At 42.6% G+C, this 16,380-nt stretch overlaps 1 protein-coding gene across 1 annotated transcript in view; it reads right to left on the bottom strand.

Moving 5' to 3' along the window:
* Positions 1-1,291: 1,291 nt before the first annotated feature.
* The window catches only part of LOC137374565 (cell surface A33 antigen-like), a 52,859-nt gene continuing 37,770 nt past the window's right edge, over positions 1,292-16,380 (bottom strand). Inside the window, exons 5-7 of the mRNA XM_068040856.1 lie at positions 9,699-9,815; positions 8,485-8,614; positions 1,292-4,842 (exon numbers count right to left, since the gene is read on the bottom strand). Of these exons, the coding sequence (XP_067896957.1) occupies positions 4,635-4,842; positions 8,485-8,614; positions 9,699-9,815 (455 nt within the window). The 3' untranslated portion in view covers positions 1,292-4,634. The remainder of the gene's footprint in view (positions 4,843-8,484; positions 8,615-9,698; positions 9,816-16,380) is intronic.

Below are 16,380 nucleotides of genomic sequence, written 5' to 3'. Positions count from 1 at the left end.
GTCCTGAACACATTTCAGAAATTCCTTCCCCTCCTTTCCCTTTACTGTGACATTATCCCAATTGATATTTAGGTAATTAAAGTCCCCCAATATCACCACTCTACAGTTGTTGCACATCTGATTTCCCTGCATATTTGCTCCTCTATCTCTCACAATTTGGAGGCCTATAGAATACTTCCAGTAGTGTGATCATCCCCTCTTTGCTTCTCAATTCTAACCAAATGGATTCTGCCTTTGCCCCCCAGGGACAAAGGTTCTTAAGTTTTATTAAATCCTGGGGTCAGTTAGTCATCTGCAATAATTGCTAGTTGCAGCTAGTGGACTCAAGCTCTCGGCAAGGTCAAGGGGGATGGACTTGACTCTGGATGGGAGAGTTTGTATGGAGAGGGAGTGAGGCTAAAGGAAGACAGTGAACTCAAGAAAAAGCAAGGTGAGTTCAGACTGAGATTGATATGACCAAGGATGAAGAGTGGCTCAGTACAGAAGCTGAGGGAGGAATGAGGATATCGCCGTGAAAAGTTCAGGTGCAGCTTAGGTAGGCAGCAGAAAAGATGGAACAAGATGAGGTATTCAAATAGAAGGTGACAGGAGGAGTAGGGGGAAATGACCAAGGTGAGGTCTGGTATTGGGACCACACTGCTAGTTTGGGCAGGGCAAGTAGAGGAATGTATCCACAGGCAGGAAGACTTCAGTGAAGAGCAAGTTGTCATCACGGGTGAGCCATGTTTCCATCAAGGCTATGATGTCAGTGCAGTCACCCACAATAAGGTCATGCATGGCAAGGGCCTTGTTCATAAGTGACAATCTGGAGGGAAATGAGGTGAGGTGCAGTGATTGTTGTTCCACAGGCAGCATCCAAAGAGTGAGCAGTGGGATGGGTGAGAGACAAACATGAAACAGCTTAGCTAGGTTAGCCCTCCGTGGGCACACTGGGTGGTAAGGTCAGCAAGAGAAGGACTGGACTGTTGCAGTTGTAAGGAGGCAGTGACAAGTGCCTCATTTGGCCCTTTGGACAATGCTAAGAGACAAAAGCGAGGAAGCTGTCTCCACCATCTACAAATTTTACAATTTTACAAATCACGAGTTTGCTGAAATATTTACCACTTGCCTCGGATGGATGTGATTACAACAATATGTGAGCCTATTAGAATTTCAGGGGCATAATTGAATGAACCTTCAGCTCAATTCTGATTAGGTTTAGGTTAGGAGGCAAACAGATATACACTATTGGCCTTGATGGCAAACTGCTGGTATTTTCAGATTCTATCAAAAATTGAAACTTAAAACCTAATCCATTAAAAATGACAATACATTTATTAAAAGACCTTTATACAATGCATTCAGTAAAATTAAGGCAAAAGGTGAAGCCACATGTACTAAATTTTACAGTACTGCAGAACACTGAAAATGTGAAATTATTTTTGAACATTAACTGTTTTATTGGCACAAATGATGAGTCTGAATTGCCATTTTTGAAAGCAAGGGATATTTTTCAAATTTAGTATTGATGTTCATGAGAGAATTCATACTTGATTTCTTTTACTGGATTGGTACAGTGCACAGCATATCTTTTACAAAAGTTCAAATTTCAGTGATAACAGAATTATTCAAATATTACTGTACCCCCAAATGATTCTAGTTGCAAATATTAGAATTAAAATGGCAATTCTCAGTTGTCCACATTTAGCTCAAACTACATTTTGGATAATGTTAACAGGTTTCCTCAAATCACCACATTCATTTTCTTATTCAATGATTAAGATGCCACATTTGTACAGCATTCGGGAGTTAAACACAAAAAATGTCAAACTCAAGTTCAAATTTCCACAGCAATTAACATGAAGAAAGCAATTTTCAAAATTTCCACTTGAATTTCATAGCGGCCCCTTTTATTAGATCACAACTGGTTGTGAAATCAGTAATGCGTGAAGGAATTTTATCCAAGACCCTTTTAATAGACAAATATTTTACAACTGCTAAAAAAAATGGCAATTATACAAATTATTTATAGCTAGTTGTTTCAGAATGGTAGAAAACTTAAAAGCCACAATAAATGCACAATGTTTCAATATCAAAAGGTTCTTCATTCTGCCAACCATTATATGTATATATTTTTTTCAAATTATATTTCATTGATGAAGCTACTTCCTTGTGCTGGTAAATAGATCACACCAATTTCAGCTTGTTTAAAAAAAAAAGCTAAGTATACTATAAAGAATATAAATTAATCGATAGAAACAGGGCCTTAGTTGTGAGAACTACAAGTTCCAACTTCGACAAAACGGTCAAGCTTCGCCCTCATGGTTTATGAGACGAGAGCCTTGCCATTCAATTATTCCCTAATTTCTCATTGCTATCTATTAATATAACCTTGAAACTCATGAATGATGTGTATAAGCAAGTTAAACAACTAATCCTTACCAATGGCATTAAAAATTGAGTCCCCATTAAATACTTAATGCTAGGCTAAAATCCAAGATTGATTTTTCTCAACATGCCCAGAAGCAGTTAACCATATGAAAGATAGTTTGCTGTGGTATCAGGAGTAGTGACATGGCATCATAAATGTAGTATTTACAACTGTCAAAAATACATCCGTTTGAAAAAAGCACAAAGATAGCTAAAACTGAACTATTATTTCAGTTGTTGGGGTAATTATATTTTATTCTATTCAATACACTGTCATATTAATCTTCTTGTAATGCGAGAATGTAGGAATGGGAACAGGCCATTTAGTTTATCCATCTCACTGATTCATTCAGATCCTTTTTCAAGAACACACTGACCACTCTAAACCTACTTCCCCTTTAAGCTACAGGCCATATGTTTTACTAGCTGAGCAGTGTGTAGCCATTGGAACAGGATAGCACAAAAGGGGCCCTAAACATCACGATGTCAGCATTCCTCCCCCCCCTCCACCCAAAAGAATTACAGAAGTGATTGGCTAGGATATAGGAAAGAGAAGATTATGAAACAATTTTAGGTATTGGGCCTGGAATTTCTGACAAACTGTTTTATTGTTACACTCTAGCTGTATGGTATTCAAGACGATTATTATAATAGCAATGAAGAAATGACCCAAGTCAATAATACCATAATTAGTGAAGGCGAAAAAGTATGACTGGTAACCAATCATTAAAACCTTATGACTCATGAATGATGTTTATAACCAAGTTAAACAGGTAATCCTTGCCAATTAAATTAAAATGGAGTTACCATTCTAATTTAATGTTTGAAGAGCACATAGCACAGAGGGAGGCCAAAAGGCCCATCAAGTCTGTGCCATTTCTTTCGTAGAGTAATACTGTTAGTCCCAATTCCTGGCTTTTTCCCCAGATCCTCGCAATTTTTTTAATCCAATTCCCTTTTGAAAATTATTTTTGAATCTGCTGCTACCAACCTTTCAGACAGCACAATTCAGATCATAACTTGCTACGGTGTTTATTCATGCCGCCTCTGCATTTGCCAATCGCCTTAAATCTGTGCCCTCTGGTTATCAACCCTTCAGTCACTGGAAACAGTTTCTCTTTATTTACTCTACCTAAACCCTTCATGATTTTAAACACCTCTCTCCTCTTTGCTCCGCTTTCAATTAACAAATAAACGCTGAAGCATTTGATGAGCCTTGCGAGTTCTCCATATAGGGCTGGGTTTTATAAAGGCGGCGAGGGTACCAACGACAGGCCAAAAACCCAGAAAGGCGAGGGCAACTCCACCTTGGTCATTTTGAGGGACCCCCGGCTGCATTTAACACAGCTCAGGTAATTTACTGTCTGGCGAAGGGTCCCTGTCCCTTTAAGCTCAGGGATTCCGTCTCCAAGAGCTGCCACCGATCAGAGTGACCACTGCTGGTACTGCAGTGGGCCGGGATCAGCTGCAGCCATGGATCCTCAGACTGCAGCTAAGTGGGGGCAGTCTCGCTGGGGCCTGCCTGACTGGTCCCAGCGAGAGGTGGGTGTTGGCGTAAGTGTAGCCTTTGCCTCCATGAGCCACAGATTGTCAAAGCTGGAAGGCCACTCCCCACCCCCCCCCCCGGCCCACACGGAGGCCACCTGGTGTTACTGGGCTCCCATCAGTTGCTGGTAAAATACCAGTGGTGACAGGAAGAGGCCCTTAAGTGGCCATTAATCAGCCACTTAAGGGCCTCAAGTGGTCAGCCCATAGTGTGTAAAAAGAGAAGCAAACACATTCCAATTGCAATCAAGGTAATCAAAACAAGGTTTTAAAAAAAGCAATGTCCAGATTAAAGGGTATTGACTATCTTTGATCTGGTTGTTCCTTCTTATAAGATATTCTAAATTTGACAAACTATTCAATAGCCCACATTTGAACATAACTTTATTTTAAAAGGAACAGAATTACTTTCCTGTAAAAAAAAAGACAATAAAAAGAGGCAAAATCCTTCTGCTAGACTTGAAATGATACTTAGAATCTGAAATCCAATGAGATACTTGGAAACTGACAGTAAACCTATAGAAAAGGTACATTTTTCAAAAATTGAATCTTCTATATACTTATACGTATACTCATTATTAAATGAAACTACCCCAATAGCTCACTATTTCAGTTTACAATATTAAAACCCAAATTATTTCACCAATTAGACTAAAGCTACTATTAGAGCACAGCTCTTTTTATGCATCATGGTCCTCTGGCACATTCTTAGGTTTATTGGGAGGTGCCAATGGAACTCTTACAGTAGAACGGGGAGTGTTCTCGCCGTCATTCTCATGAGGAACTTCATCATAGTAGCCGTCACGATATTCACGCTTTTTAGGATCTCGCTCTGTTAATTCCTCGTTCTCATCCTCCTCAGTGTACGCCCTTCGGTGCTGTGGATCCCTACAAAATACAGCAACAGTATTCATCCTTTTAACATAAGGAATATGTGGAACATGAAAAGTTTTTGCTCACCAAGTTTTCTCCTATTTGTATTGGCAAACTTAATATTTTCCACCTTTGATGTGAAGATTAGGACTTCAGGTGGCAACACCACGTGTACACCTGCACTTTTTAAAGGGGTCACAATTTCATTTTTCTAATGGATCAGTGGCCATTTATGGCATTTTCCAATGACAAGCACACTGCTTCTCTAACCTTTTAAGTCTTCTGCCAGTGCTAGACAGGGGGCCAGTTATCCACTACCTAAAGGCTCCAGAGTGTCCGCAGACTTGAAATTCTGAACCTTGTCTCTCCAATTTTCCACACTTTGTTATTTCCAAAGGAGGAAGAGGAAACAAGAAAAAAAATGTTTAAAAATACCCTAACCCAAAGCCAAACTGAAGCAGAGAAAAAAGAGAAAATGAAGATATAGCAAAGTCAAGCTGAAGTTACATTTTTTTTTGAAAACCTCAGGAGGAAAGCTAAAGCCAGGAGAACACCCCCACCCACACAGTGCAGCAAAGGGCACTTCTACCAGCATTTAAATAAGAGCTGTCACTACCGAAAGAGGTGAACAAGGGAAGAGCACACATACTTACCTCCAACAACTTGAACAGCAGTCGCGGGCATACAGATTCCAAAGCTAGTGCAGCTGGTGAGAATAGCCTGTCACTCTATCAGCATTACTCTGTCAAGCTGGACCACTAGCCCCTCACAGCTGACCCCAGTCCCTGGTACAGAACATACTGGTAGGAATGAGCTCCACAATAGATAACCGTAGCCTCCACAGCAAGCTGATAGTTCAGTTCTACAGGTGTGGGCACACCTCATGTTTTGTAGCAAAATCCCCACATTCTGGTGCAAATGTACATTTTCTGCCCATTATATTCTAAGTCCCCACATTTGAGCATAGCTCACAATCACATCAGGAAATACTTGACGATAAATCAAAGCAAAAAAATGAATCAGATTCAGTAGTTCAGAAACATTTTACAACCAGCTGAGTCCTCCAATAAATTTCAGCTACTCATGTTCCTGGATTGCCAACCCTAGTGAGATGTATTCCTAGAGATTTTCTCTTATGATCGTCCACCTCCAACCATTCCACCCAAACAGCTTTTATTACCATCACAAATATTTTTCAGAAGAAACTAAGTGTTCAAAGAAAATAGGAAAAATACACAATATCTTTTAATCTTCTGTTACGACCAGGTGAGAAAGAGGTCTAGGGTTCCCTTTCAGCCTTCACCTGGTCTTCCTGTAACAGGGTTTTTTTTTTTTTAAACACACCGTGTTTTGAGCTCCCCCTTGATGAATCCTTTCCAATGCTTTCCAATTATAAGGCAAAGAAATGAGCACAAACAGGTTTAAAGAAGAAAGATTGAAATTTATTAAATTAAAACTCTAATTCGGTTAATGCCTACGGATACACGCCGCGCTCCACGCTAGCATGCATGCACGATACGCACATGCAAATAGAGACGTGAAAGAGCAGAAGAAAGATTAAAGTGGAAAGGTTTGAGGCAATATCTGAAGTTGTTGTTAAGGTTCTTCAAGCTCACCGTAGAGTCCTTTTGTAGGCAGTTCTTGCTTTTCGTTGGGGCCCAGTATTCTTCTTAAACCTTGTTCATTGTAGGAGACTTTTCTTTCTTGGGGTTCATGTGTCTCCAGTGGGGTTTTGGAGTTCCGTGAGAAAGAGATGGGAGCAGACAGGAGAGGCTGTGGCGATCCAGGAGCAAACAGCTTTCTGCCAGTTCAAACACTGTCTCGACAACTTAAAACTCCCCTAGTTGGCCAGCAGGGTGGTCATGTGATCTGTTCTGTGTATTGTATGGGAGCAGGGGATAGCTCCTTTGTTCCAACACTGTCTGCTAATATGCAAAAATGTCTTTCCGGCCAGGGGCCTGGCAATTCCTTGTAACAGGCCTTCTCCTCTTCCCAACAACAATTTGAAATTTAATGTCCATGTGGCGACATTAATGTGCCTCGTTCTTGGCAGGTGGGGGCCTCCAAGACAGTCCCTATGATTTTGTTACCCAGGTTGCTTCCAGCAGTGCTCAGGATCCCTGGAGATTCCAGGACAATCCCGGAAGTTTGGAAACTCTACATGGGACTCTAACTATTGAAAAGTCTGAAAGAAATTCACACGTTTTTATTTCATGTTCCTTAGTATCTCAGTCTCCTTTCATAGAACAAAGTGACTCCTGACAACGCATCCAGCGGGCTGATATCAGAGCACTGCCACCTGCGCAGAACAGTCTTTTGCTGTCAGTAAGGTGCTGTGCATGCGCAGCCTATGCTCTTGCCAGGACTAATTCGTGCATGCGCACAAAAACGTCATCGCGCAGCTGTACTGCAACGCCATCCAGCTCCACTACCTGGTAGGAACCCAACTTCCCCCACCACACCAGTCTTTTGCTCACAGTCCCCGTTCCCTTCCATGCCTATCCCGGTCTTGCCACTCTCTCTCTCTCTCTCTCTCTCCCCAGCTTCCCCTGTAGGAAGTGGGGGGGAGCGGGAGGTGGGGAGAAGAGGCGGGAGCGAGCGGCTGATGGGGTTGAAGTAGCAAAGCTGGGAGCGAGTGGCCAATGACAGGGGCGGGGGGAATGGTTTGAAGCGGTGAGCAGAGCGAGCGGCTCATGGGGATGAAGTGGCCAGGGGGAGCAAGTGGATGACAGGTGGGGGGGGGGGTTGAAGTGGGGAGTGAGTGGCTGAGGGAAGCAGCGGTGAGACTGGGAGTGAGCAGCAAGCAGACAGGCGCGGAAGGCAACGCCAGGGAAGAGAAGCAGGATATTGTTTGGGGTGGGATCGCAGTGATTGAATTTAATTTGTTTTTTGAGATAAATTGAACAGTGCCATCTTTAATCCTGGCAGCTGCCTAAAATGTCCGACAGTGACGTTTCAGTGCATGAGGCTGCATTTGCACACGTGCAAGTACTGCGCCACCTAGTTGTTGCATTGTCAGCAAATGCAGTCTTCGTAGAAAGCCAGTGAAAGCAGGCAGGAAAAGGGAGAAAGCAAAGAGGCAGACTGCTAACATTGAGGACAGGGATAAAAAAAAAATTTGAAAAACACTCAGCAGGTCAGGTAGCATCTCTGGAGAGAGAAAAACAGAGTCAATGTTTCAGACTGATGGCCTTTTTTATTTCAGATTTCCTGCATCCAGAGTATTTGCTATTGTTTGGAGTACAGCAAGTGATGGGAAATACATGGCTGGGAACACTTGCAGCAGAGCATGGCTCTGGCTAAAATTAGTAAGGTTCAGAATTATATGGGGTCCTGAAAACGAATCAAAACTGATATGACCATACTGAGCAGAAGGGTTTGGCATGACTTAACTATACTGCAGTCACTCAAACAACCCAGCCATCTTGTGCCTCACACTAGCATCATTCAACTTCAGTTCGTTTATTTTTGAAGTGCTGTCACCATTTGCCTAATGCGTAAATAAGTATTTTCAACTGGATGCCCAATGCACCTGCCCCAACCTCTTAATGAGACGTTAAACTGACATTCTATCTGCCTATCCAGGCAAATGTTAAAGATTCCATGTCACTATTTCAAGAACAAGGAGTATTATCATCAACTGTAATTTCTACTTACTCCATTTCATAATTTTCAGGTGCCTTTCCATTATCACGACAACAGCAGCAGTAAACAATGATGCCAAGGATTATTATAGCAGCTATTGCACCCCCAATAATTCCAGCATAAAAGCCAATGTTCATTGAGGCTAAAAATTAGGAAAAGAGTATTACATGTAATATTTTACATTAAATATGATACTGATTTTTTTTTGTATAAGTACACATGCAAAGACTCTAAGTGATTATAATAAAAAACACAAGCAACAATACCATGAGAAAAGGACTATGGTCTACAGCAGCGTATCTTACTAAGACCGCACATCCAACCAGTTAGGAAAACTTTACAATATTTCTCCTAGTTCCTCCATAGGTGAATCGCCAGAGTGATATCCAACCTTACATTTTACATTATTTCTTGTTAACTGATTGCCTTTCTCAGCATTGCATTTTCAAAGCTGCAGCAATTTTGGAACACTGCTGGTTCACATGGGATTCTAGTATCACTGTCAGAGCCTACCCTTCCCTCAGATCCCTCCCTAAAAAGATACAGTGTACATGTTAATTCTTGGTGAATGGTGCTTTCCTCCATACTGCTGATCAATAAAGGAATAGAAGAGTATTAAAGACGTGGATGCTGATCACACTCCAGCTCCCATCATGTTAACTACTTAACTCCATTGCCCATCTAAATCCTTCACGTTCTTATCCATGCTCTGAACTGATGGTGAGCAGTTTAAGAAGGAAACTCTAGCAAAGCTTCTACAAATCCAGTCAAAAGATTTATTACATCCGTTGCCATTACACGGTATCCAGAATTAGGAATCAGAGCATAAGCTGCTGTGAGCGCTTTTCTGCAGTCCCATTCATCTGTATCCACAACAATAATGGTGGCTCTAATACTTGAAGCCATTTTCTGTCCTACTAGAATGCTGGTGACGGGAATGCAATATAACTAATTTGAATGCTGACAGTTAAGACATGTATACTTCTACTGAAGTGATGTAAACTCAGCACAATTTGAGGCAAAATCTACTTAAATATATTGATTTAGTATGCCACAGTAATTGTCCAGCCCAAAAGTTTTGTTTAATTTTTTTTATAGGTATAAGAAATAAAAGTCTTAATAAAAATAGAAGTGATAGACTTGATTTTACATTACTGAAAGTTCATGGCAATTGCCCATCAAAATTAAGTTAAATTAAATTAGCTTATTTTAGCTATGGTACTTACGAGGCGTGACTGCTAAGGTTATGTTACAGGTCACTGCTTTGATTTTATTTCTCGAGGTGCATATGAAGAAGCCAGAAGTATCAGCTGAAAGATTTTTTAGTATTAATCCATCTGATTCTGGGGGGAAAAAACAGTAAGAATTATTTTTTAAACATGTAATAATTTAGGGTAGCTTAAGTTGTGTTCTCACTGAACTCAAACCAGAAGGTTTTTGATGTGGTAGCTGGTTGGCCCCACCAATTAAATTCACCATTCTTGAAGAATTTTGACAATTCTCAAATGGAACACTACTTGTTAACATGGTAATCCAAGTCATGCAAGGGAGAGAAAAAACATTTGAAAATGTAACTCATCTTAAAGTTGGCAATTGACTGAAGAACTACATAATGTTGGCCAGGAAGATGGCTACCTCTTAAGACTATCTTCCTGCCACAGGAGTCTACATTGATAGAAGTGGAGCCGTGAGAAGTCACAGGAGAATTTATTTTACCCTCGGGGGAATTCAGCTTTGAGGTATAATTAGAGGAGATATATTTTCTACAACACTTGCATGAAGTGACTTTGTTTCTTGAGTGTTTAGTGCTAGTGGCAGTTCGGGGTAACACTATTTACATTAAACAAAGGGAAGGCAGCGCATGTGGAGTGCAACATTTTAAACCATCATAGTTCATCATTATATCCAGAGACAGGAGATTTGCACTAAGTGCCAAAAAATTGAGTCTCTGATGCAAACGATCTCTGCATTTGAGCAATAATTGGCCAGACTCCACAGGGTCAGGGAGGATAAAGGTTTTCTGGATTGTACTCTCCACAATGTGGTCACTCAACAGGCAATGCTAGACAGTTCAGAAAGTAGGTAGAAAGAAAGTAGAGGAAGACAGAATTGCACAGGCAGTAGAGGAAGACAGAATTCACCAGTCTAAGAAGTTCCTGAGTTATTAGAACTTTCCAACAGTTATTGAGTGTTGTACAAGTCTGAGGTGAACAGCGACAATACGAGAATGATCTTGAGCAATCATGTGACATTGTCGATCATTACCTAATGGAGTGAAAGGGAGTCAGATTAAAAGAATAAGAGAGTGCTGGTGGTGGAGAATTTTACAATTAGGGGAAGTTTTGCAGTCATAATTGGAAGTCCCAAGCGGTATGTTGTCTAACCGATGCCTGGGTGAAGGACATCACAGTCGCTGGTTCAGGAGGGAAGGTGGCCTTCTGCAAATTTAAAGAACGTTATACAAATGGGATTTGTATTAATTGGAGAATCCATATAGATAGAGAGTTAGAGGTCCATGGCGGGCCTCATCCAGAGCCATCTGCAGCACCCCTCTCCACAGATCACGATGCCTGGGAGAGAACAAAATCCAGCCCATTATGCTATGGGACTGGAGAGCAGCTAATATATTCAAAAGGGAAAGGAGGATAAATAACCATAGACCAGTTTGTCTATCATCAGTTGTGGGAAAATGTTGAGAGTCCCTAATTCATGGGCGGCACAGTGGCGCAGTGGTTAGCACCGCAGCCTCACAGCTCCAGGGACCCGGGTTCGATTCTGGGTACTGCCTGTGCGGAGTTTGCAATTTCTCCCTATGTCTGCATGGGTTTTCGCCGGGTGCTCCGGTTTCCTCCTACATCCAAAGACTTGCAGGTGATAGGTAAATTGGCCGTTGTAAATTGCCCCTACTGTAGGGAGGTGATAGGGAATATGGGATTACTGTAGGGTTAGTATAAATGGGTGGTTGTTGGTTGGCACAGACTCGGTGGGCCGAAGGGCCTGTTTCAGTGCTGTATCTCTAAATAAAAAAATAAATAATTCAAGATCAAATATGTATGCATTCAGAAATGCATGGGTGAAGAGAGGACAGCCAGAATGGATCTGACAAAGGCAAATTGCATTTGACAAATGTAAAAAAATACTAAAAGTCATCAATTGTATAGATAAAAGGAATGCTGTTAGAGTACAATGTGCAGTTTTGGGCATCCCATTATAGAATGCACATTAAACTCAGCAAGAGCATGCAATGCAGATTAAACAGGATGATACCACACACGAGACCTTTTTCCATTAAAGGAAAGAAACCCAAAGAAGAAATTTAATTTATTTTAAGATTGGAGAGTTTTGATAATAGACCAAGACAATTTCTTCTGGATCAGGAACTAGTATCGAGTAATCGTTAATTTAAAATTCACAGAAAGGAGAAAGGGTAGCAAAAATTTCTGTACAGAAAGGGTTGTTGAAGTGTGAAATTCTTTGTATCATGCACGAGTCTGTGCCTTTCATATCTTGTTTCTGACGTAACCGGTCTGTGATCAAGGACAACTTGGTGAGATGATAACTTAGTAGTGTGGTTCTCACTGGTCAACCAAACATAATCTCAGCAGATGAAGGCAATCCAGAGTCTAATGACAATGTGTGAAGTTGCAGTAACACAACTTCGATATCTAGCCCGGTTTCCGAACACTTTTTGATGAGTGATTTGACTGTCCTGACCATACGTTCAGCCATCCCATTTGAACAAGGATATGTGGGTGATGTGAAATGATTACTGGACCATTGTTCACACATATCCTGGAACGGTTGTCCGGTGTATTGTGGGCCATTGTTGGACACCACTTCTACCGGGGGACCAAGAAGACTTAAGATGGCACAGTGGTGCAGTGGTTAGCACCGCAGCCTCACAGCTCCAGAGACCCAGGTTCGGTTCTGGGTACTGCCTGTGCGGAGTTTGCAAGTTCTCCCTGTGACTGCGTGGATTTAGCCAGGTGCTCCGGTTTCCTGCCAAAGACTTGCAGGTGATGGGGCAATTTACAATGGCCGATTTACCTTAGTGTCGGTAGGTGGTAGGGAATATGGGATTACTGTAGGGTTAGTATAAATGGGTGGTTGTTGGTCGGCACAGACTCGGTGGGCTGAAGGGCCTGTTTCAGTGCTGGTATCTCTAAATAAAATTAAAATAAATAAATGGAGTGTTTGAACCACAGACCATTGCTTCTTTTCAGGTAACTATTTGAAGACAAGAAAAGGTATAAGGGTATTGGGAGACCTGGCAGTAGTGGGATTAGTTTTGGATCAATCTTCCAAAATCACTCGATGGGATGATTAGTCTATGCATTGCTTACCAGGCTTTGTGAAGGTCCTAAATTTACTTAATTTTAAAAGCATTGTACAATTGAAACACAATTCACCAATTAGTATTTTAAAAGCTATTGCCTCTTTTGTTTCACACCGAAAAAGATGCTATGGTTCATACACGGATTCTGCATTTTGCCAAAGGTATATTAGGTAACATACCACTTTGGAGTTTCCTCTCTCTCGCACTTACTTTTTCCAGCGTAATTTTCCCAATATCAGCCGAATCAGCACAAATTACATTCAGCACAAAGAGTTTCTGCCGTCTTTTACGCTAGTTGCAAAATCCAGCCCCGCCCACAAAACTGGCCTTACCCTGAATTAATCCCATTGAAAGTTTCTGCTAATTGGGCTTGTTTGCAGGCCTTCAAGGATGCTCTTAAAATTAAGCTGGTTCTTTTGGCGCAAGAACACGAATAGGCGCTATTTAAAAGCTTTTTAGCATTTTTCTTCTAATTTACAAAGAAGCCGACTACACCAAAATAACGAGAAAATCATTCCATAATAATTTTTTAATGTCATTTCAGTTAATTAAAATCAGGTGACTCACAGATGATATAATGGACACTGATTAAAAAGGCTTTTTTGTGATAAACCTATTTAAAGCTGGACTGCACCAGGTTACAACAATTAAATACACAGGTTTTTTTTAAACAAAGTGATTCCTGACAACGCTGGCCAGCGCCCACGTCATCAGGCTGCGCCGCGGTGCACACATGCGCAGACGGTCTCCTGCTCTCTGCGCATGCGCTGCGTTCCAGCTTGCCAGGACCAGTTTGCGCATGCTCTGGTGACGTCATCGCATTACGGCGTCTTCCTCGGGCAACACGCCAGGTTGGCCTCTGCGCATGTGCTTCATGCAACGCCACCGGATATTCACGCATGCATCAAAGCTTCGACGCGAGTTTTTGAAAGTGGAAGGAGGAGAGGTTTTGTCGGGCATTTTCTCTCAATTATTTAGTCGTTTTGGAGATTTGCTTCATTTTTATTAGACAGAGGAGATTGTTCCAAGGTAAGTTGTTCTGAAAACATTTCTATTGTCTGGGGCACTGCATGTGCTGCAGTTCCTGTTGTAATTTGCTCTGAAAACATTTCCATTGTCTGGGGCACTGCATGTGCTCCAGTCACTGTTGTAAGTTGCTGTGTGCAGGCAGTACATGTGCTGCAGTCCAGCGAACAACCTTCCATCTAAACAGTCACTTTCGTTTTTGTAACGTTTCAATGGAGTGCATTCTGTATTTCTTATCTCATCTCATGTATCCCGTGTGGTCCCTTAATAGCCTTCCTGAACTTCCTGAACATATGCCTGCCTGTTCAAAGCTCCACTTCCCCCACCTGCGGTACCCTCTCCTTGCTGTTCAGTTACACAGTCACCTGTTCCTGCACCCATCCGAGCAGTGCACATGGACACACAGCCACCCGTTCCTACACCCATCCAAGCAGTGCACATGGACACACAGCCACCTGTTCCTGCACCCATCCGAGCAGTGCACATGGACACGCAGCCACCCGTTCCTGCACCCATCCGAGCAGTGCACATGGACACACAGCCACCTGTTCCTGCACCCATCCAAACAGTGCACATGGACACACAGCCACCTGTTCCTGCACCCATCCGAGCAGTTCACATAGACACAGCCACCTGTTCCTGCACCCATCCGAGCAGTGCACATGGACACACAGCCATCTCATGCCGTGTCCAGTGGTAGCACAAATGTGAATGCTCTTGCTGCGTACACAACTGGTGACGTGGGAGTGCAGCCACACCATTCTCCATCCTCAGTGTTGCTTTAAGGCAAAGGTAGGTAAGAATGAAAGAAATAGAAGGTGATGCTGATAGTAGTAGGCAGGATTAAATGGGAGCGTATGGGAAGGCGCAGGAGTAGCATAACCACTAGCAGGGAACAGCTGGGCTAAATGGCCTGCTTTATGTTCATAGTCCAAAAGAAATGTGCTTCTTTTTCCAGCACCCTCACATCATTCATGTTTTCCCTGAGAGCAGCATTGAATCATCACGAGATAGGGGCAGTTACATCATCCTGACTCCTACAGCTGAGGTGGGTACTAAGTGATTCATTGGCGGTGTTATCAGTACATGCCTTTACTGCAGAACATAAAGCATGCTCAACAGTAAATTCATTGGAGGGGGAAAGCTCTGACACTCCTGTTCTTTCCTTATTTCTTTTCATGTAAAACGTGCCCTTGAGAAAACAATCCTTGAGACTTAAGGACGGCATTCAAGCAAAGGAGGCAGTGCAGGAGAGGACACATTGATGTGCTAATTCCTGCATCTGAGGTGGGTAATAAGTGCTTCATTGGCGACGTTATCAATTGGTGCCTTCACTGCAGAACTTAAAAAGGTGTGCACAACAGTAATTTCAGTGGATGGAGGGAGGCAAGCTCTGACTCTGATTTGCTTTATTTCTTTTCATGTAAAACATGCCGTCGAGAAAACAATCCTTGAGACTTAAGGTCAGCATTCAAGCAACAAAGGGAACTGGATCATGCTGCGGAGCTCGTCACGATGTGGAAAGGAACATTGCATTTATGGATGAATTGGGAATGCACATTGGGATGCGCTTGGGGGAACATTGACCAAGAATAGACTGAGCTCAGACTCTTGTGACTTTGCCTTCTTCACATGGACAATTATCACCTATCAACTATCACCAGTAACCTGTCTCTAGATGCAGAAATCAACAAGCGCATGGGTAAGGCTTCCACTGCTATGTCCAGACTGGCCAAGAGAGTGTGGGAAAATGGCGCACTGACACGGAACACAAAAGTCCGAGTGTATCAGGCCTGTGTCCTCAGTACCTTGCTCTACGGCAGCGAGGCCTGGACAACGTATGCCAGCCAAGAGCGACGTCTCAATTCATTCCATCTTCGCTGCCTTCGGAGAATACTTGGCATCAGGTGGCAGGACTATATCTCCAACACAGAAGTCCTTGAAGCGGCCAACACCCCCAGCTTATACACACTACTGAGTCAGTGGCGCTTGAGATGGCTTGGCCATGTGAGCCGCATGGAAGATGGCAGGATCCCCAAAGACACATTGTACAGCGAGCTCGCCACTGGTATCAGACCCACCGGCCGTCCATGTCTCCGTTATAAAGACGTCTGCAAACGTGACATGAAATCGTGTGACATTGATCACAAGTCGTGGGAGTCAGTTGCCAGCATTCGCCAGAGCTGGCGGGCAGCCATAAAGACAGGGCTAAATTGTGGCGAGTCGAAGAGACTTAGTAGTTGGCAGGAAAAAGGACAGAGGCGCAAGGGGAGAGCCAACTGTGCAACAGCCCCAACAAACAAATTTCTCTGCAGCACCTGTGGAAGAGCCTGTCACTCCAGAATTGGCCTTTATAGCCACTCCAGGCGCTGCTTCACAAACCACTGACCACCTCCAGGCGCGTATCCATTGTCTCTCGAGATAAGGAGGCCCAAAAGAAAGAAAAGAACATGGACAATACAGTAGTGGAATAGAGAGCCAAGCGTTTATTCACCACAAGGCTCTCCAGGAACAATCTCTTTAGCTGTGCATAGCAGAGTCTGTCT

The sequence above is a fragment of the Heterodontus francisci genome, chromosome 10, assembly GCF_036365525.1.
Source record: "Heterodontus francisci isolate sHetFra1 chromosome 10, sHetFra1.hap1, whole genome shotgun sequence".
NCBI classification, from domain to species: domain Eukaryota; kingdom Metazoa; phylum Chordata; class Chondrichthyes; order Heterodontiformes; family Heterodontidae; genus Heterodontus; species Heterodontus francisci.
Note: the sequence above shows the minus strand (reverse complement) of the source record. Positions and strands in the feature narration are given on the sequence as shown.